The 22,902-nt window shown below is 42.4% G+C and overlaps 1 protein-coding gene across 1 annotated transcript; it reads left to right on the top strand.

Annotated features, from left to right (window-relative positions):
* The first annotated feature begins 85 nt into the window (after positions 1-85).
* LOC311500164 (heparan-alpha-glucosaminide N-acetyltransferase) lies at positions 86-22,516 on the top strand. Its single transcript, XM_084561401.1, has 18 exons — positions 86-179; positions 457-545; positions 1,725-1,846; positions 2,715-2,833; positions 4,658-4,727; positions 4,830-4,890; positions 7,049-7,131; positions 10,058-10,134; positions 10,956-10,986; positions 11,079-11,239; positions 13,746-13,858; positions 14,305-14,426; positions 14,955-15,078; positions 15,165-15,251; positions 16,807-16,884; positions 19,912-19,982; positions 21,059-21,171; positions 22,081-22,516. Exons 1-18 carry the CDS (start codon positions 101-103, stop codon positions 22,260-22,262), a joined length of 1,782 nt encoding a protein of 593 aa, XP_084417527.1. The 5' UTR covers positions 86-100; the 3' UTR covers positions 22,263-22,516.
* The last annotated feature ends 386 nt before the right edge of the window (positions 22,517-22,902 follow it).

Raw genomic sequence — 22,902 nt, 5'->3', positions numbered from 1 at the left:
GGAACCTATAACCAGGCATGTATAGTGCCCTTTGACCGCTTTATATTGGTGTGACAGCGATAAAGATGAGCAGAAGTAGAGCTTGTTTTCAAGCAGCAACATGGATTCCAGGACGCTGCTGCATGCAGCTTTAACTTTGTTGATTCTCGTTATGGGCAGCCATGGACACATAAAGAAAGGTGAGCAGTATTAATCATTTGTGTTGGACTGTGATAGTTCTGGGGTCCAGTCACAAAATGAGATAAAAAGAAAACCCTGTAGAGTTCCACAGAAGATAACTGAATCCAAGAAATACTCGTACTCTATATAGCTTCTTCTGAAAATCTATGTTTTGTTTCTAACAGTTGGGTTAAAATTCAGTTTCAACATAGACATACGTCAGAAGAACCCTCCTGTTATCTTTTATTTATGGTGTGCCGGCTGTAAATCAGTGCTTTTTCTTTTTTTAATCTGCAGATCTGAAAATGGATCAGGCTTTGCTAACATTTCACAACCAGCTGAAGGAAGAAGTGCAGGTTTTCTACACAACGGATTACTGCCACAAGGTAAAGAATGTGAAGATTTAGTCAGACTATAGAGTCAGGAGCAGAAAAACACACCCACAGAAGGTGAAAGTCAAAAATATGCACAGTATTTATTTATGTAACTTTGCTGGTTTGATGAGGTTTGTAGTGAAGCACTTGGATCATGGCAAATACACAAATACAGTGCATGTCTACAAATTCAATTCATTGCCAAGTCTGTTGTTCCTGGACATTTCCTGTCACTGGACAGGTTAGTGAAATTTATTTCCTGCTTTCTTTTTACTATTTAAAGCTCATAATTTCCACTCGTTTGACATTTTCATTTAACTTGTAACCATGTATTTCGCAAAAATAGAAGTAACTGAATCAAATTTGCCACAGGAGAAATAACACAAGAGTCCTGCACAATCTCCAGATAGATAGATAAATAGATATTTATCCAGAAGAGTTGTTGATTCATGTGTTTTCATTTTGATGGATGTGGTTTGTGGTGGTGGTGTGAATTAAACACAAAACAGTTCCTATTATTGTAAACCCATTTCATTCAGTGAGTTAGCCTAAATGAAAGATTGACTTTTAGTGTTTAATTTGCACCACAAACCACATCCTACAAGATGATCCTACAGATGAATTACCACTTTTCTGACGCTATTTCAACATAAACTGAACATTAGAGGAGTCATGAGCGTTCGTTGCTCATATGAGAGATTAGATGTAACAATCCCTTGTGTCAAGATCCCAGGCAAAACATGTTTAGAGGCCCTGTCCAGCGTTATGAAATATGAACTAAACAAATGCTGCTGGCTTGTACGGCCCGCTCAGCAGCTAAGCAAACAAATAAATATCGCTACCAACCAACATGAAGACGTCAGATACTTGGCCTGTTCAACAGCAGTATGCAGCATGTCATTGGGGTTTTCAAGTGGGCACTTCCCTTCACCGATCTTTCACGTCGGTGTAGTGCAGGACTGTTAAATTAGGATGCATTTGTTGTCACTAGTGTACCTAATGAACTGGCAAGTGAGTGCATATTTGTATTTCTTATGTTTTCTTGACTACAACACTGCCTTTTTTAGGTTTTTGTACTTTTGTCCTGCACATTAGACATTGTTGTTACATATCCCACATTCATCCCTCTAGCACACAAATTGGAAATCAACCCTTCAACCCTTTTTTTTAATAATGCTTTTTCTTTTTCAGTGTGTGTACCAGCATTTGGTCACCGTGAAACCCAACAACAACAATGCATCTACAGTAATTAGCACTAAATTCTCTCTGAGTGTGCGAGTGGAATCGCAAACCAGGAATTCAACTCTATGCAGGTAACACGTTTAATATTCCAACAGTGCATCGATATAAAACCAGCTGGTACTACGACGTGTAGTTCACAGAGGTAAAACGCTGATTTGTCTCTTGTTTTCTCATGTTAACCCGTGCCAGTGGGAGTGTATTGCTCTTGTGTCCCGAGCTAATATAGTGTGGTGGCATCCGATGATTGGATCAGCAGTCTGTGAGATTATTTACAGGGTTGGGGGGAGTAATCCTGACCTGCTTTCTGAACCTGAGTGATGCCCTCCCTTAAACCACCTCGCCGGGTATCGATCAGGAGCCTTTTTGGGGTTAATAAGACCTGACATTCCGATATTGATGAAAAGGGCTCATTAAAGCTTGAAAGCCACATTACCTGCAGAAGCATCAGCTGGGATGTTAACCGGGGGAGACAGCTGCAATATTTATAAACAGTCACAGCTGACGAGACAGCGGGGCAGAGTGTTCCCTGCGGAGGTCACCTGTAAACATGGTACCAGGGATTCAGTTGCAACATGACAAGTCTTTGTTGCTTCTTTTTTTTTTTGTCCTCTCAGAGGTCTGGTCTTGGTCTTCTTAGATCAATGCCGAGGTCTCTAACCAGACTGTGCAGCTATTGATTTCCCTTTCCTCTTTGAAAAAACACTCAGAGTGATAGCTAGTATGTCATCCCAACAGTGGATCAATACGAGCATGTAATGTATGTTTTTTAGGCCTGAAACTGGAGATGGTTAGCGGGACAGTAGCAAGCACTTTAAGTCTGTAGACACTAGGTGATGCTCTGGAGCTACTGGTATTGAAGAAGATGGGACGACTGTGCACTGTCTGGTTTTGAGGAAAACAGGGGAAGGTTGTCTGAATATGTCCCTGTTTTGGATGCAGTTGGACTCGAACGTATGAGGAAGGTGGTTTTTACTGTGTTTGGATCCAGACGTCAGAAGCCTCCACTGACCCCAGCTGCACTCCTACTCTGAATAAAAGCCCCAACAATGCATACCTGCGTAAGTACACGGCACTCTTGAACTAAAATAATGGTGAAATTTTGAATAACTGACAGACGCCGGGCCTGATTGCCTTGTTGAGACACACCGACAGTAAAGAAACCTGTGGCCTCAGACCTTTGATCCCTTCTCTTCTTAATTGAGTCAGCAAAGAGAGGAATTGCTTCTCTCGTCCACATCCACCGAGCAGCAGTTTGCATTTTTCTCCTGGGACATGATGTGTATTGATCAGATAAGACGTGCTGTCTTGAAAAGGGATAAAAGAAAAGCTTTTCTGCTTGTTTTGAAGGCCTGGCTCCACGCGTGGAGGATTGTGGGTAATACATTAGGGAGTGTGGAAGGATTAGGGCGTAATGGGATTTTGAAAGCGTCTCTCTCCATAATGTACACTCTACTTAACAATATTGCAGATTATGTTGTAGATCAGACTTTTAAGGCCAAGTAGCCATTATCTGTTATGGTCAGTGTGACTGCACCTCTCACAGTATGATGAGCTTCCATTAGCTCCGCAGACCGGTGATTATACAAACTCCCCATAGGACTTGCTCAGCTTAAGTAATGTTCTGGTCAGCAGCCGAAGACAGGTAAGAGTTGCCCTGCTAGGGAATTTCAAAGTTTACTTCAGCGTCTCTAATTGATCAGCTGCAAGGCTTCATGAGGTCATTTGTTGGGCGTGGTATTCTTCAAGCATATGTTTTCTGTGCAGCTGCTATCAGATGCAACCTTTAATCGTGTTAGTACTGTATTCTGCTTTGTACCACAGACCACAAGTCACCTACAGAGCCCTTAATTCTCATAAAGAAATCCACAGTATTGACTGCTATTAAGTGTTTGTTCGACCCAATATATCTGTGAACTGAACCTAATTGAGTTGTTTCCGATGCTTCCCTTCGTTTTCTATTTATGGAAGGGGGGAGGGCCGTGGCAGAGGTCTACACTTCATGCGCTGAGAGCTTTATGGTGTTTTTATGAGTGGACGCCACAGATACCTTGACTTTTCAGAGACGATTAAGTGACCACTCTTTGCTCAGAGTGGACGTCCTAGTGTGGATTCAACCCGGGCTACAATGGCTTCTTTTTTGTTTGTTTTTCCACTAAAGACAAACAGCGCGTGCACTGCCCCATTATTACTCTGCTTTGACGCAAGAACACCACACTGATATCGCCCGAGCACACACAGTTTTATAATCAGTCTCACAGTTGTAAAACAGCTCTCTGATGTCTCAGTGCAGCGGCAAAATGTTTATGTCCAAAAAAGTGGAAGAATAAGGTTTTGTTTTAACATTTTTTCACATTGCTCTAATGTTTCCGTTAACATTTTGGCCTAGATCGTGCAGCAATAACATTTAGCCTAATACTTGCTTATTGATTTTGGAAAAAAAATATTTTTTTTAGCAAAGAAAACACATCCAGGCCACAGTATTTGTTGTTACTCTGGGAGTCCGACTCTTTCCATCTTTCCCTTTGTTTTCTCACCATTCTTCCAGTGTAGCCTTACATTTTCCTTTTCGGGTGCCTGCAGGGTTAAATTACCAGCTTCTTGACGGATTGGCCGAGAGTTTTCCATTAGGTTCTTGTTTGTCACTTGAGGGATCCCCTTTGACACTGGTAGACTGACAGAGAGCCACAAGGGAGGCCAAAGGCGAGCGAAGCAGACAGTTTAGACTGGCGATCAGCCCTTTTATCCCCACTCAGATCCTGTTTTGATAGAGATGTACGGTCTAAACCTTCTGACATGGACGTCCAGACAGACTGTGATGTGGACTGGTGGAGATTGATTACACAGTTCCCATTGATAAACATTTTTCTTTCTTATTTTTTCAGCCCTTCTGGTGGCAGCTCTCCTACTGGCAATAATCGCTCTCTTATTCGTGGTTGTACCATACGTGCACAGGTATGTTTTTCACATCATCCACTAGGAAAAAAAAAAAAGTGTAATTCTGCACTGATTACTCTTCCATCAGGACCAGGCAGCTTAAACTTGTTTCTTCTACAGGAGGCGTCGTACATCACAGTTTATTAAGAACATCTGCTGCCAAGACCCACAACTGGATAATGTAAGTAAAATGCTGCTTCCAATGAATGCATTGGATTGATATCATGAGAAATGCAATCAGATGACACAGAGGTATAATTTGGTTAATGAGATGTAGATCAATCCTAAACCAATCAAATGATTTCCATGGAATTATCATCGAGGTGCAGTCTTGATGCGTTACACATTGAACAAACAATTTAAAGAATAAGAAGAAAGTCTGGAGGTTTGCGTCCGACTCTTAAATCCTGAAAATTCTTGTTACTGGTCTTGAAATCAAAGTATCAAGGGGCGGAGCAAAATGCCAGGCAGATGCACCGTCTGTATTTCTTTACCGCATAAGAAGATTGGCCTTGTTTGATCCGACAGTTACATCCCATTATTTTCATTGGCCAACTACGCAGCCTGACGAGCATACCAAAATTGCTCTGAGACTCCAGTCATCAACTCATTTGGGAGACACTAATGGAATGATTGATACAAATGTTAGCAGAGCCAGTTGTGCAGCAGGCTTACATGGAAGCGGCAGGGCGTCATATCCCTCCAATCATCCTGCTTCATGGCAAGAGCGGCCGTGTATTTTTGGTGAGCATGAATAGCCCCTCTCATTCTTCTAAGCAAGAGGTCTCTGGCTTCCATATGCTCCCTGGATGGCATGCAGATCCATCATAACATATTAGCGCTGGTGTCTTCCTGCTCTGGCTCTTTAAACGGCTGCATGGAGGCCAGCGAGTCAGGCTAATCCAACTGAGAGGGCAACAGGCCAGAGTCATCAAAATGCTGTCTTCGCAGAGGGAGGTGGAGAAAGGCCCAGGACGGAGCGGAGAGTTTCCCAACATATGTTTCAGGATTTCTGACCCGTGAGGCTTTTTGGACCTTTGCTTTTGTAAATATTGTTTCATCTTGTAGTTATTTAAAATATTTGATAAGTACAGCTGGGTTGCCTTTTTGTGCTTCTAAAAGTGATCCCCACTTTTTTTTTAATCTTTTTAACTTAAATATTATAAAGAGCAACTGAAATAATTTGCCACTTAAAGAGAAAGAACTTTAATTATAACATAATCATAATTAATCACCGCTACAGAAGAGGGTCATTTTAAATTAAATACCAATTAGCAGAATGTGATTAAAAGAGGTCTTGTAATCAGCACTTTGATTGTAGGAGTCGTGAGGCAAGGATGCTCAAAAGAGACATTTTAAAGGTGCTCTAATCAGTGTTTTTATGTCAGATACAACATGGTATATCATGAAGGGGCTCACTTATTGTGAAAAAAACTTCTCATCCAATTTCACGGTTCCTTATTAGCTTTACAGATCATCTCAGTGTCTTTCAGATGATTGAACTCACTTCTTGAACTCACTTCTCTCATTAACTGCAAACAACCGCTGGTGAACATAGAGGAGCATTTTGATGCTAAACAACACAAGAGAAGTAAAAGTAAAGTGAACAATGGACCTGCATTCATCAGATGACCGATTTCTTGTCAGCCACAGCCACAACATTATGACAGGAGAAGTAAATAACACTGATCGTCTTGCGACAATTCAGCGTTCTGCTGGGAAACTTTTGGACCTGGCATTCATTCATGTGGATGTTACTTAGACATGTAGCACCCACCTAGACCAGAGCAGGCACCCCCACCCCATAGCAATGACACTCTTTGGTGGGAGCAACCATTCCCAGCAGGATGCAACCTGACACAGACACACACAAAAAAAACGCTTTAGGAACAACAAAAAAAAAAAAAGGTGTTGACCTGGCTTCCAAATTCACTAGATCCCAAACTGATCAAGTATCTGTGGGATGATCCACGGAGGACCCTCCCCTCAAAGGCCAATGCTAACAATACCACAGGACACCCTCAGAAGGCCCATGTCCATTCTCTGATGAGTCACAACTGTTTTGGAGGCACAAGGGAGACCTACTCAATATTAGGAAGGTGGTCATAATGTTATGCCTGATCAGATGGTTTTCCTTATCAACTATATGAGGCCTTAAATGTTCAGTGTTGTATTTAGACTTGGTTTTGCTGCCCACAACTAGCCCAAAGAAATAGAAATAGAAATAGAAATAGTTTCAGAATATGAAAACATTAAAGTTAACAATGCTGCTACTTCTCATTAACTTCATATGCTCCACGCCGTGACATCAATTTGTCTCTCTGCTCTTGTTTCTACAGGACGTTGCACATGCTAGTGAAACTGCACAGAGCACCACAAAAGCCAAACCGACACGTCTGCGCTCCCTGGACACTTTCCGAGGGTATGTCCGCCATCAACAACCATCCTGTTTGTTGGCCTATCACCACATGCTACTTGTTCACATGCTAATTCATTTTGAATCAGTCGGAGGCATGATGAAGATGTACAGGCCCCGGCGTAATGAATAATTACAGGGGTCACCGTCTGGCCACATGCTCCCCCAAGCCTTTGTTATCAGGCGGTATAGCTTTGGGCATGAGTTCTGATATTAGAGCGTCTCGGGTTTGGAACAGTGTGTTTCTGTTGGACAGGAGTGATGCATGTGATTGAATCTGGGCTCCCTGCTAGCCTTAATTGTGGCCTGGGGGTAGACACAAAGCACGCCTCTCTGGAAACAGGATGCTGGTGTGGCTTTGACCTCCCCCTAGCCAAATAATTGATGTAATAATACCGTCAACATATCAGCACACATCCACACGGCCATAGATCTCTTGCCAAACTGGAGAGCGAGAGGAGATCCAGCAGCACACAGACAGCATCCAGCAGACGATTGGCATCTTCTCCATCTGTGGCTTCCTTTTGGATGAAAAGCCAAACCACCACATGTTGAATTCAAAATCTTACATTGCTTTATTTAGTTTAGGGAATATTTTCTCACCAGAATCTGCAAAGGTTCAAGTAAAGGACACGTTTTTATTCATTTACACATCCTGCCGCAGTCCTTTTCAGTCTTAGCTAAAATGTCTCTCTAGGGTTTCAGGTACTTGTCGCATATTGATCCTGATTGGCAATACTGGAAATTCCTCATACCTGGCAAAACACTTAATCAAACTGTGACTCAGCGGTCAAGATTAACGCTGCGTGTGCCTCCTCAGCTCCGTGACTTACGATCCATACCCCTGATAAGTAACAACTTTCTACAGAGAACAGACGCATCAGTCATCTGCCATAAATGCTGAGACATTTCTGAAGGCAAAAGGCTTTTCTTTTGAGCTGAAAGGTTTTTCTGATCATTGCTCAGGCTGCATTGACGTGATATACAGAGAACTGTGGGGGTACGCTTGCACGTTAATTTTTCTAAAAGGATTTGGATTTTAATCTTGTGCCGCACCGCTAAAAGCCTTTCGCCGGCTTCCCGACTGTTGAAAATCGCACTGTCAGTAGTTAGCAGCGACGTACAACAGACGGAACAACTATTACAGCAAAACCAAGGATTGAGAGTCGCATTTAACACCAGGTGGCTGAGTCACTCTGTGCTTTATTTTGACTAAGAGCCAAGTTTTCCCCAGTTTCGGTTTCAGACGTGCTCTGATGTTTGACAAAGAAAAAAGAAAAAGAAAAAGAACCTTGGCCTTCCTTCTCAGGCTGCAATTTATTATGACTAGAATTGGTGGCCATGCACTTGATAAAACCAGCACAGCAGGTAACTTAATACTGTGGAGTAATAGAGTGTAACTATCCATTTGCGATGGGGCAGAGTACTGAGCTGATACTCTAATTGGTAATGCATGTACAATGATTCAAATCAAAGAAGTCCATAAATGTCTATCAGCGAGTCATAACCAGCTGTCACTGCTGCAAGAAAGGCAAGTCTCTCTGTTAGCGATAAATCACGGATACCGATTCCCAGACACGAATTAAGTCTATTACCGAGGTGACAAATGTTCAATGGAGAGCTTCACGGGGATATTAAAAACTTAAACTTGATTAGGAACCAAGAAAAAAAAAAAGTCTGCAGTGCCTCAACCTGGACATTATCTCGCATTAACTTTGATGCAACACAAAGCACAAAGAGTTCTCAGTGTAACTCGTACAAATTAAGCACTTACGGCTTCCCTCAATTATAATTTAGCAGCCTTTATTGTCACGCGTGTGCATGAGTGTGTGTGCGGCTTTGTAATGAAACTCTCATTCACAACAAGGCGGCAGGGTGTTTTAATTAAAAAGATGGCCAATAAGCTGCGATGCTGCGGTGATTTGCTCACAGGGCCTCATCTGGCCGGCGATTTAACCTTTGTCTTTGTTACTATGGCAACTAATGGGTATGTTCGTCAAAATTTAAATGATAGCCTCTGTGTGTGTGTGGGTGTGTGTGTGTGTGTGTGTGTGTGTGTGTTAGAGGAAGAGGGAGAGAACATGGACACGCGCACCAGGGTTTACTCTGCTTTAATAGCCCTTTAGAGATGATAGTGACCGATTAAAATCTTGTATCAGCAGGTTGGGGCTAAAAGAGCCGTAATGGCTTTGGTGCACCTCTTAATTTAATCTATGCAGAAAAACAAGAGGAGGCAGAGGTAGTAGATACAGTGCACCTTATCAGACAGGCTATTTCTTAGAGTTCATCCTAATCTTGTTAAAACGCTTAAAGACTCCCTTATGATTTTTTTCTTTTATTGGATGATACACGAAGGCATAAACTCATGTATTTCAAATGAGGAAAGAGCCAAACCTCCCCTGCATCTCCGCCCTTTTGCATTCCCCTGCAAGTTTGTGTTTGTTGTGTAACGAGCCCCCCCAGCCCCCCACCCCTCATCCGTTTTTCTGACTATGCAACGCAAACACCTCTTTCCCTCCAGTTTCTGATCCAGTGAAGCACTCCGTCACGTGTGCAGTGTTTCAGCAGCCTTGGCCTGTGCTGAAGTATAAAGTGTATCATATATTAGGCGCAGAGTCTTTAGTCAGCACTCCTGCTTGAGGAGATCCAGAGGACAAGTGTTCATTTCCTGAGTGATTCATAATGCTTAGATTGCATTACCTTGCATTTGGAGTGTGACAGAAAAAAAAAAAAAAAAAAGCCTTCGTCTGGCGTCTTTAATTTTCGTTCAGAAGTTAATATTCAGTAATGATCAAAGTATTATAGTTGAACTGCAATAAATAATCATTATTTGACGTTTTGACAGGTGTCCACTTTCGTGCACATGTTCTTCCTCTACTCTTAATTGTACCTGTGGATTAATGACACTTTCCTTATTGTAATGTGTTTGTAGGTTTGCTCTGACAGTGATGGTGTTTGTGAACTATGGAGGAGGAGGCTACTGGTTCTTTCAACATGCACCTTGGAACGGTTAAGTAAAGTCAAAATAAGAGTGGCTTGTTGCTGTACAACCTTGCATCTTGCACCTTGCACAAAGCCCAGTATACAATAAATGCATGCACTCAAGGCTGTTATATTAGTGTCAGCCCTCTCCCCTCATCATGTTTGCTGCATTTTCTGACCTGTTGTCACTAATTATGACAGATGCCGCCTCAAACAATAAACACGCGGGGTGCCATTTCTCATTCAGGCCAAATCAAATGCGTGATCCAGAGATGTTTATTGTTATTAACAACCAGGGAGGAGATGAGGAGGAGGAGAGATAAGTGTTTAAATGACAGCTGGGAAGAGATGGGAGGGAGAAGGGAATGAGTAACAGTCCCCTGCTGTGATGGCCGGGAGCAAGGTGCCCTTGAGCAAGGCACGACATGTTCAAAGAGACAGTTGCTGAGTTGCATTTTTAAAAAATTCTTATATGTCAGTTTTTTTTTTTATGAGATCCATGACTTTGTTTATGGGTGTTCTCATTTTAAACTTTGTAATAGCCTCTTTGCCACATGTACGAGGCCGTATTGATTTCAGAGGTGGATTGATTAATCTTCTCTTGGCTACAGGGGCGCTGCCGTCACAGGAGTGTAGATATTCATTAATTACACCTTTTCAGAGTGAAAAGTTAATGGCAGAGGCAGCGCCTTAAAGACATGATATTGTTCTTAATTCACCTTGTTGCTTTTGTGGATTGCAAGCAATAGAGAAGGGCAGGAACTATGAACCCTGAATAATGGCCTCAAGTCCAAGCATCTGCAGGTCTATTGATATCCATTTACACTGTGCTTCTGGATGTGTTGCAGGTCTAACCGTGGCAGATCTCGTCATGCCATGGTACGTCTAGTTCAAGCACACATACGTGAATACACATGCTGTTGCACATACGTGGGTGTGTTTGAATAACACGGCAGTGTTGTGTCTTCCAGGTTCGTGTTTATAATTGGGACGTCAGTGGTTTTGGCTTTCAGGTCCATGCAGAAGAAAGGAGTGAGCCGCCTGCAGCTGCTGCGAAAGTTCTCCTGGAGAACAGTCGTCCTGTTCCTGCTCGGCTTCTGTTTTATCAACTACTCTCCAAGAGACGGACCACGTAGGTGCAAAATATGTCGATGGCACAGAAACACTGAATATGTGAAGACTGTTTGTTTGTTCTATATTGGAGTAATTACAAAACACAGAATAAGAATATGTCCTCCTATAACACACAGTACAGCACATTATTAGCACCAGAGGAGAACAGATGGGGCATTTTTTTGTGGTAATGAATCTACAAGCTTGGTGCCTGTTGTAGTCGTCACAGCAACAATTAGTTGATTCATTAAATAGCAATTTTTCATGTAACTATATCAAATCTGATGATGCTAGCTTCTCCAGCTGCTTTTTGCTTGTATTAAGCTGAATATCTTTGGGTTTTGTTCTTTGACAAAGACGTTTAATGGGTTGATCTCCTGATTTGTGATAAAAGCCAAAGCTCCAGAGCTAGCTGGAGGTTAAAGTAGGGTAATAATGCTGAAAATCCCTATTTCACCATCCACCTGGGATGCACGGGGCGCCCTTCACACATTAGCTGTCCGCGGTGCTAATGGACCTTCCAGGGTGGATGTCTGCGTAACTGGGTTAACAGAAATATTGTTGTTGTGTGTGCAGTCTCAAAATCCAGCACCAGGGGACGTTTAACGAGGCAGATTGAGCAAAAACAACCGCCGTGGTAATGGACATTACAAACAGATAGTGTTACACCCTCCAGATCCATGCAGCTGCTGTGCCGCGCAGGCTCTGCTGCCGGAGCTGATCACAACAGCACAGCGACTTTTACCATAAACTGCAGCTTTGCCCTCTGTCTCCAAGGACGTCCTCGGCAGTCCAGTCCCAGGGTTTGATCTAATAAGAGAATGGAGTCATATCAGCTCAATATGTTAAACCCTTTCAATGTCAGATGAGCCCGAATAAGGTGTTAACCTTTAACATCTAGCTATGAGTCATTTCTAATAAATCCTACCGTGGTTAGATGTCCAAATAACGGTGTCAAATCAAGACCTTGAAACTCAGTTATTTTATTAGATTTCTGTCATTTCTGTGGGCAGCACAGTGGTGAGGTGGTTAGCACTGATGCCTCACGGCGAGAAGCTCCCGGGTTTGAATCCATTGGCCGACTGGGCCTTTTCTGTGTGGAGTTTGCATGTTCTCCCTGTGTCTGTGTGGGTTCTCTCCGGGTACTCCAGCTTCCTCCCACCGTCCAAAGACATGCTCATTAGGTTAATTAGTGATTCTAAATTGGCCGTAGGTGTGCATGTGAGTGTGAATGGTTGCCTGTCTCTTTGTGTTAGCCCTGAGATAGACTGGAGACCTGTCCAGGGTGTACCCCCGCCTCTCGCCCGATGACAGCTGGGATAGGCTCCAGCAGACCCCACGACCCTTCACAGGAATAAGCGAGTACAGAAGATGAAGACTTACATATTATTCTGGTGGTTTGGTGATTTAACTTATTAATTTAAGCATTTAGATAAAATAATGGCAGCGAAACAAAAGGGTAACTCTAAATTCCTTAGACAGAGACATTTTGGACTAAAAATATTTTTTATGTTTTCAAGATTTCAATCCTTGACAGTGTCTCTTTTTTTTTATATATATATTTGACGAAACAATACATCAGATGAAGATGGGGTCAGAAAGTCTGATTCAGACCCCATGCTGCTGAGTTGCCTTCAGTGGATTTTTGAATAAAAGAAAACCTCGTTTTGAAAAGTTTTAGGCTCAGGAGTTGTTTGCTCCAGTTTCTCTGGGCTTTTTTTTTTTCCAGTTCTGCTGACTTCCAACATAAAATATGATTGTGTTCAGTCTCCCAGTGGAAGTGCTCGGAGATTGGAAGTAGACAGCAGAGCTTTCACGTAAATATTGAACACCAAAAAAAAAAAGAGTGATGTTTTCACCCACGAAAAAACACACAGATTGTTCATGAAGTGAAACAAAAGTGCTTCACTTTCCTGAAGACGACTTTAAAACCGTACTTAATTGACAATTTAGCGGGGGTAGAAGAACAGTTAATTATCTTTGGGAGGGTGCAACCTGCAGATTTAACTAAAGTGTCACTACTAAGAGCTTCCTCTTTTCCTGTGAAGGGACTGATTTCCGCCTCTTATTTGATTTGTCCGGATCAATGATTGAGATCATATTGTTTTTACGGCACTTTGTGTGGCAAAGAGGTTTTCAATTAACTAATGTGTAGATTACCATCAATCTCTCAAGCGGCCGGCCAATCCTATCCTTCCCAATTTGTCGAGACCAAGAGATAACTGGGAATCTTTGATTTGCTTCCCACATTCTTGACGTGACTACATCCTGAGGGCCGACACCATTTCCCCGGGCCCCATGCTGTCCATCACCCTCCTCCAGGAAATAGCAGCAGCAGTAGTGGCAGTGGGGGTGATTGAGAAGATCCCTTATTGCTCAAATCAGCAGAAATAGATTTGTATCAGTGACTTATATCTGTGTGAATTGTTCGTCTTCATGTGCTCTTCATGTCGGTGAATATTCTGCGTTAAGGTGCACGGCGCTGCTGTGAGTGTTCATGCTGTGTGTTGCTGACTGTGTTCCAGTGTCCTGGTCTTGGCTGAGGGTCCCTGGAGTGCTGCAGCGCCTGGGCTTCACCTACTTTGTTCTGTCTCTCCTGCAGACTTTCTGGGGCCAGAAAGAAATCCCTCTAAAAGCAGTGAGCAGTTCTGTCGAGTTCACTTTACGTCAACCCCAACATCAGTCCAACATGAAACAAGACGTTTAAAAAAGTTTAGGAGACTGTTTTCCCGATAATGACTCCATTTGCTTAATGTACCAGAATAGGGAAGTTTTGCAGGTGTAATGTTTATCATGTTAACCGTCTTAGTTTAGTATTAAGTAGAGTTAAACAAGAATGATCAAAGTACTGGTACTTTCACCTTATGATGGCGCAATCGAACAAATTGAACCATTGTCAGACTGATTAATTATGACCTACATAAAGCTGTATGCCTATATAGCCTTGTGTTTTTTTGTCACTGCTGATATAAGAAGCCACATGTACACCAAAATAAAGTTTAATATTAAAAATGTCAAGAAGATAAATGATTTTTGTACATGCTAAATATTTTATGCTAACAACAAGATTTGTGTGTGATGCAGTATCACTGGTGGAACCCGGTCCAGGATGTCTTCCTTTACTGGCCACAGTGGCTGATCATCATCCTGCTGGAGACTTTTTGGCTGTGCATCACTTTTCTCATGCCCGTACCCAACTGCCCCACGTAAGTCCAGAGAGGTCGTTAACAGTAGCTGGGTGTAAATATGCTAAAAGTATGAATTTCATCCATCTCGCCATGCCGAGATAATCTCCAATTGGGGCTGCTGTGCTGCACCTTGTGTTATGAACCGCCGTGATTTATGGGTCTGTGGTGGATGCTTCAGAGGGCATAATTAGCCAATCTCGGTCTGTCATGTGCAATAAGAGGAGCCGAGGCAGAGGATCCATCTTCCTCGCTCTGTGTCTTCTGCTTTTTGTGTGTTTTTTTCCCCCATCTCTGCGACCCTGTGTGATAGCAGGTTTAGAGTACTGCAGGTTCAGATAGTAGTAGTGCTTCCACCCTCAGCTCTTCTGTGTTTTCCACAATCTGATTAAATTTGTATTTTTCGCTGGAGTTTATGGATGTATTGTTAATGAAGCTCAATACACAACTGCCATACATTTTACTAAATCTGTACTTTATAATTTCCATGCTTTTATAAATGTACCTCCACTTATTCTTGGTAGTTACAATAATTATGTTTGTCATCAGAGGGTATTTAGGAGCTGGTGGAATCGGTGATCACGGTCTTTACCCGAACTGCACTGGAGGTGCAGCAGGATACATTGATAGAAGGATATTTGGGGATAGCATGTACAGGTACCCCACGTGCAAAGTAAGTTTTCACATTTTATTCTGTAATGTCTTATAAAATAGCGTGAGAGAAATTATAAACTTGCCGTTTTTTTTCTTATTTTGCAGGAAATGTATCACACCACGCAGCCGTTTGACCCAGAGGGGGTCCTGGGTACAATCAACTCCATTGTCATGGGATTTCTGGGGATGCAGGTAAGATGGATCACCTGCTTCACCTGCATGACTCAACTAGTAGCACCAGAGGCTTTACAGCAGGGGTGTCAAACTAATTTTAGTACAGGGGCCACATACACTTAATTTCATCTTAAGTGGGGCTGGACCTGCAACATGATAACATAATAACCTGGTTTTGCTTTAGTGCAAGAAATAACAAGTATGTTATGAAACTGATTACATTTAATGAACTATCATTTTACAAAAGCATCTAATAAACAACCTGAAATGTCTTAAGAAAAATAAGTGAAATTCAGCACTTTACTGCCACCTACAGTTTAGTTCTGACTCTCAGTGTTGTGTTATGTTCGCAACTCTTACGAAAACAGTGCGACCCCTATTGAACAAATTAGGAATAGCAATTACTTTCATAGCTAAAGCTAAAAGAGGTCAGCGGTTATTGAAAATTATTAAATGAATGAATGAATGAACGAGTTACAAAATTTGCAGCTAATGTCTTCTATTTGCACTTTGCAAATTCATCCTGAGGGCCAGATTGGACCCTCTGATGGGACGGTTTTGGCCCGTAAGCTGCATGTTCAACACCCCTGATTTACAGCTTTGATACGGAATAAATGTTCGAAGTAGTTCCAGTTTAAAGCAGTAGCATTTGTAACCTGGAACTGTTTCTTGAAATAATCATTGTTTATATGCATGCAGTCTTTATTTTAATACTTTAAGCAAACACAATTTCATTCACCTCCATTGTATTAGAATCTCTGCAAGTAAGTGAGAAAGGTCCTTTATGTGATTTGGGTCAGCTGCCCCTTATGTCAACATAATACCGGCTCTTGATTGGTCCAGAGCAGCAACTTCCTTCAGTCAAGGACAACCCTAATTAGTGGAGCCTTGCCTGTTAAATACAGAAACCATATGTAGCTGTGACCATTTAACATTTACGGTGTATTTGTGATTAAACTGGAAATTATAAGCTAAGCTTCTTTGCCTAAAGCATCAGTGACAATGCTAATATGTTAATGAAAACATATTTTAAAGAATTAAACTGGAGTTAATGCTGCACTAAAAACATATTCCTGCCTTACTGTAAGTGCACAGCTGCCCTTCTTTATTGACAAACTGAAAGTAACTTGGGTTTCTGATGGCGACTGTGTCACTTATAACCATTTGGGCTGTGGGAAGCTGCCATGCGAAAACAGCCACATTGCTGAATTCCCAGTGGGCGGTCAGCTCTGAGCCCCTCAGTCAGCGGGTCTTAGACGACACGCCAGGTGTCCGCTGGCCTCCTCTGTGTTCGTCCATGCTAATGTCCTCAGCTGAAACGTATTCATCATCACCAAATTAATCAGAGGGTGCTGATGACTTACACCCCACATCTGGCTCGGCAGGATAGGAGAAATGTGACCGCCATGTCAGGGACGCGGCATAGACGGCCACATCCCAGGCCTATTCGGTTACCCAACAGCAAACACACGGACACACGGGTTGCTTGCTGGTGTTTAGGTGGTATTTCTCATTAAACGTGTGAGTGAATGGGTTGCGATGTCTGTGCTTATCTCTGCCTCTTTTTCCGCAGGCGGGGAAAATCCTCATTTTCTACAAAGAGACAAACATCCGCATCCTCCGTCGATTCCTAGTGTGGGCCGTCATCCTGGTATGTTGCACCGTGTGGAGGTTTTAAACACAGCTGGGGAAGCAAATGAGGGCAAACGTCGATTGATAATTTAAAACCAAGACAGCAAATCACTTAAAACATCGTCCTGCTTTTCTGTGACTCACGCAGAGCTGAGCACTTTTACAGCCTTGATGTTTTACTTCGCCTTGCAGGTAAACCCCACAACGTGTTTTCCAGCCACTCGGGTATTAGTCATAGCTGCCGAAGCCATTCATTAGCAGGACTTAGTAGAGGACATGTGTGCGATCTCGGTGCAATTAAACAACATCCATGTGTGGCTGTGTTTCCGGGCAGCCGTGGGTATCCAGCGCCTCAGGGGGATACACACTGTCTCTCATTGCCTGTCTGTGTCTCACATGTGGTTTTAGATTAGAGGAGTTATGCTTATTACTTACAGTCTACTGCAAATAATGAAACATCTGACAAACATGATCAATTTAAGGCACCTGCACACAACATCTCAGCACACAGGGAAGGAACAGCAAATTTGAAAAGAAACTAAAATTAGATTAAAGTAAATCCGGAATAAAAAGCTAAATCTAAGAGGACGCCTTTTGAAGTCGTAGCTGTTGTGCATTCATGCTCAGTCTGGGTGGTCGCAAAAGACAAAAAACAGCCAAGCTGGCCTCTACTTCATTTAGAGTGGGGATCGCGTCCCCCGGGGAGAAGCCAAGTGTTATAGGAGATGGCTTGTTTTGCATTTCTAAACCTGTGACAGGAGGCCGCTAGTCTGCTCCTGCAGGACTAAAACGCAGAAAGGCCCGTCTTTGCTGAACTGTAGATGGCCTCGGTTTTTATGTACATTCAGGGAGACAGAGCAGAGACGAACAAAAAAAAAAAAACGAGGTTAGTAGGAGCCTGCGTGCTGTGGAGGCAGACATCCTGAAATTGGCAGTCCTGTGACCTGGAGCGATGATGGAGCCGAAGGAACTGGATGCACCACCCAGCCTTTGAAATCAAACTGTGCAGGGAGAAAAACAAGAGTAGACGCAGCCAGAGAGAAAACACACAGAGGATAAGACTGGTCTTAAGTTCAGTTCTTTTGTGCAGCTTTGGGTGTAAGCTTCCTTCATGCTGCTACAGATGACTATGTGCGGTTTATTTATTTGACCCATGTGCTGAAGCCGCACTGAAGGTTCTTCGGTTAAGGAAACAATTTAATTCATTAACATGTTGTTTATCGGTACGTCAGGTTGATGATGTCAGGTTTCTCAAGTCAAATAAAGTTTATTTTTATAGCTCAGTATCAGGGTTAGGGTTTGGTGGTATTTAAAGTACCACAGCAGAAATTATTTCTTTTTTTTTTTTTGTGGTTCCTACTTTCTAAAAACACAATATGCAAAATAACAAACCCCCAAAACCTCAGTATGTAAAAAAAATAACCCATCTCTTTGAGGACTAACTTAGGTTGAGTAGTTCTTTGAGCTAAATGCTAACATCAACATGCTAGCATGCTTACAATAATAATGAACTCAATTCAGTATAATATATGCATATAAGTGTAAGAATCTATTGAAATACTGTTGCAAAAAATTTAAAGTCATTGACCTCAATTCTTAAATGACAAATCTCCTCCATTACATCTACTCCTGTTGAATCTTATTGACTATCATTGTGCAGCGAGCGGCTGGAGGGAGGTGAAATAAATTAGATCCATTTGGCTTCTCCCAGAGGCACAGAGTGATAAAGTAGCACATGATGGAATAAATAAACATTAGGCTTTTATGATTTCTTTTTTTTTTTTTCTCCTCACTCTATCTCATGGCTTACCAGTTACACAGACGATGCCGCGCGTGATTATGATGTTGTGGATGATATATTGAGGATCATACAGTGTTTAGTGATAGATCGATACAGGGACTTAAAATCCTGGTTAATTGAAATACAGAATCACAATAAAATAGATTTTCTCACATTGCAGTGGTTGACAGAGAGAGGAGACAGTTTTTATTGATTTCAGGAACAGACACAGACCTCGAACAGACAATGAAGCGGCATATAATCATCCCACGTGTTCTGCACATATATTTGCTTTGGTTTCTTTCATCTCTGTGATTAAATCTATTTTTGGTTTAGTTTTCTTTTTTCTTTTTTTTTCTTTTTTAACCAATGCAGAAAGCAAAATTAGTTTTAGCGATCCGCCCGCTCTCGATATTGACTTTTCTAATACGATTTCGGCTTAAAGGGGAGGCAGGAAGCAGAGCTGAACTGCCTCTTGTTTCAGACATGTGCTCTTGACATTAGCGGGTCTCCTCGCTGGAGGAGGGAACTCATTACGGCACGCACCCAACCACAGGATTGGTATTAAGCACAGCATGCTTTGTAAAGAACCAGAATGTGTTGATACAGTAAAAGCAAAAAAAAAAAAAAAAAAAAAAGTGGGTTCTGTTTTGTTATGTCTATGGTGGACTGATATTTTCCGGGGCAGCCATGCGTCTTCCTCATAATAAACAACATCCCCTGTTAATTAAAGTCCAACGATCAGGCTCCAGAAGTGAGAGATTGAAATTGAGCGATTGCCCCACATACCAGCTCCATCCCGCATCCTGCTGCCTGGATAGCCTGGAGACTCAATCCAGCTCCAGCTAGGCTATTTCCACACCATCGATTCTGTCATCTATACACATGATGGATATCCACCTAACAAGCATGTTTGGATTCTGATCCTTTTGTCTCTGGAGCACACAGTGTTCCTTAATCACATGTAGAGGTGACTAGATGAGAAAATAAAAGCTCTTAGTTCATCAGATCATGTGCAGTTCCTCTGTGTTGTAAATAAGACAGTGGTTTGACTGTGTATGTGGCTCCGTTTGAAGCTCAGTGTTTTGGTACCAGGGCGAATAATCCAACCAACGTTGAGTCCGACTGCCTTGGTTATCTTTACTCTCAGATAATCGGTTTATCTGTTGGACGCGTTTGATTCTGTGCCCCCACATTTTAGCTGCCCAATACAGGTTGCTTTATCGCCCTCCATCGATTTGAAATCTGTTTCATTTCCACCCTCAGGGAATCTCTGCAGCCATCCTTACTAAGTGCACGCGAGACGGAGGATTTATACCTGTCAATAAAAACCTTTGGTAAGTGCTTCCTGACCCTCTAAATCCAGCCACTTTTCCTCACAAAAGAAAGGATGGGTTTCCAACAGGCACAAATCAAGGCTGCTAAAACACGAGTTTACTTACCTCTAACGACAGCAACGGCTGTAAATAATCACCCGTGCTGCCGGGAGTGTGAGGTGGAGCGGTTATACATCCTCCCAACATGATCGCTCTTCCTTACAGCCAGCAAAATAAGGAATGCTTTATGCTTTCTACTCCAGCAGAGCACACACTACACATTTTACCAGCCTTGTGAGATGGAAAAGGTTCAAGCCCTGGGAAAAGTAACTGTATAACCGCAGAGGAGTCTAACTATCACATGCCTTTTTGGAAAAACAAGGCACAGCACCTTGATAAATGCAACGATTTTGCATGAATTACGGCGCAATTACTGCCTCAGACATAGATTACTTTACAGCCTGTGCATTTGTTACACTCCCACATTCCCCTTAAGACGATGTGAATCATTTTAATGTTGCGGCAGCAAGAATACCATTTCATCTGTGATGTGTAAGCAAATTCTTCAAGATGTTCCACAGGGGCCCCCCGCTAACGCTCATCCCTCGCTATTACCTGCCTGGCTTTTATAGGCAGTTCATCATGCACAGGTTATTGAGCTCCTGAGCACAAGTCCCTGCCTGGATGTCTAGAAGTAATTAACTCCCAGCCAAGAGTCCTTTTTGGCTCCACTTCAACAGAGATAAAAAAAAAAAAAAAGCCCATTTGCAAGGAGGCTCGAGTAGGCAGCCATCTTACATTAGATGATATTTCATCAAACATTCTTGCACTTAGGAACAGACAGGGACATGACTGGCTGGCACAGCTCTGCACAGCACAGGCCAAGGATCCACTGTGGATGCTTTAGATTCTTTAGGCCAGTCCAGCAAACTGTCCCACAGTTTGTTGAATTGGGTGTTATTTGTCCGGAGCAGCGGATTGATTGACTTTGTGTGTTTACACTCTTGTTCACGCCATCCTGCAAGCTTTTTAGTGATGCCCAAATGAGTGAAATGTTGCTGTTGTTGTAAAATGTTCCCGATGGTTTGTGTCTTCAGGTCGTTGTCCTATGTGATGTGCATGGGCTGTTTCTCTTTTGTGCTGCTGGGAGGCATGTACATTGTCATCGATGTCAAGGGCTGGTGGGGTGGACAGCCGTTCATATACCCAGGTACTGTTTATTCATGAGCCAGGAGACATCTGTGCGTGTGCTTAGGCTAAAATAAAACCCCAGACACACTGAAAAATACTTTTAATGTCTTAAAATGCCTCAAACTGTTATTTTTATATTGACAGTGAATATTTCAACCCTTTATAATTCTCAGTTTGCTATAAACAAACAAATTCTGATTTAGTGTTCTGAAAGTGTTCGATTGTTTTGTAATCTCTCTTTGGGTCTAGCTCTCTAGCTTTTCTTCCATTTGTTTGTTTGCTTTTGATGAGAGATTTTAAAATAATTCCTGTAAATTTAAAGGGGGACTACTGTTTTTTACAACCTGGACCTTATTTCTGGCATAAAATACGATCGTTTACTCACCCATATAACTTTTGTGTAATTTGTGGTTGTTCAGGAGATATTTAGATCAGCGTATATCCATATAGTGGGAGTGACTGGGGCACCGAAACGCAGCCTCTAAATAATACATTATCTGCCGCGAAGCTCGTTCATTTCACCAATATTTTGTTATTGTACGCTAGAGCTATTAGCCGTTGAGTGCAGAGTTACCTGTTGTTTTCATCCGGGGTCTGTAGATTGACCTACAGACTCTAGATGATGTCTTCTGACCCGGATGATGTCATCTCTGAGCGCCATGTGCACTCGCGACGGTCGGCTTGTTTACCTGTTTTTTGCTACTGCTATGGTTCGTCCACAACCTCAGATTTGGAAAAATATTCAGCCATGTTGCAAAAAACTACAAAGGTGAGTAAACGATCATATTTTATGCCAGAAATAAGGTCCAGGTTGTAAAAAACAGTAGTTCCCCTTTAAGCTTACTAAAAAAATAAAAGCCTTCACTTCATCTACAGCCAACGTGGAGACTGGACTTGTTCAGTAATGACCTGTTTGTCTCTCTCTCAGGGATGAACTCCATCTTTGTATATGTCGGCCACTCTCTCCTGGGCTTCTACTTCCCTTTCAGCTGGGAGATGCGTTACCAGGCGAGTCACTGGGAGTGGCTCTTTCAAAGCCTGTGGGGAACTGCACTGTGGGTGCTCGCTGCCTACCTGCTCTACCGGAAGAAATTCTTCCTTAAAATATAATCAGGACGCCCCACTTTTATTTTGTAGACACTATTATCATTTGTACGTTTTGATTAATCAAGCAGCTCAGAGGATAAAGCCTTAAAGTTTTCTATCAAAAACAAGCTTCAGCACAGTGGAGAAAGAAAATGCTCGTCCATCCTTCAACCGCCGTCCATTTTCTACAGAAGATGTTTGATCCCTTGTCAGTATGGGCAGCGAGAGATTTATTTGATGCCACTTGTTTTGTTCACAGAATAGACTGATTAAATCAAATATACTGAGGTGGTACTTAACAAATTAGGCCGAGTGATTCCACTACACACCAGGCCGACCATTATGAGTCCGTTGCCATGGCCACTCCTCTTTGTGTGTGTGTGTGTGTGTGTGCGTGCGAGTACCATCTGCTGTCCGAGTGACGGTACTTTAATAGGGGTCAAGACGCGCGGCTCACAAAGGAGCGTCATTAATGGGACCGACACCTCTTGCACTCATTGTATTAGAAAATCAAGGAAATGACTCAAATCCAATTCATCAGATGAGGCCTCTCAAAGATCCCTTTGCATATTTAACACTCAAAGCTACTTACTGACTGGAACAGGGTTCATTCTCAGAACATTTCACTCATGATTGACAGTCAAGGCCGTGGAGTGATTTACAC

The sequence above is a fragment of the Chelon labrosus genome (genome assembly GCF_963514085.1).
Source record: "Chelon labrosus genome assembly, chromosome: 15".
NCBI classification, from domain to species: Eukaryota; Metazoa; Chordata; class Actinopteri; order Mugiliformes; family Mugilidae; genus Chelon; species Chelon labrosus.
This window is presented reverse-complemented; position numbering and strand designations above follow the sequence as displayed.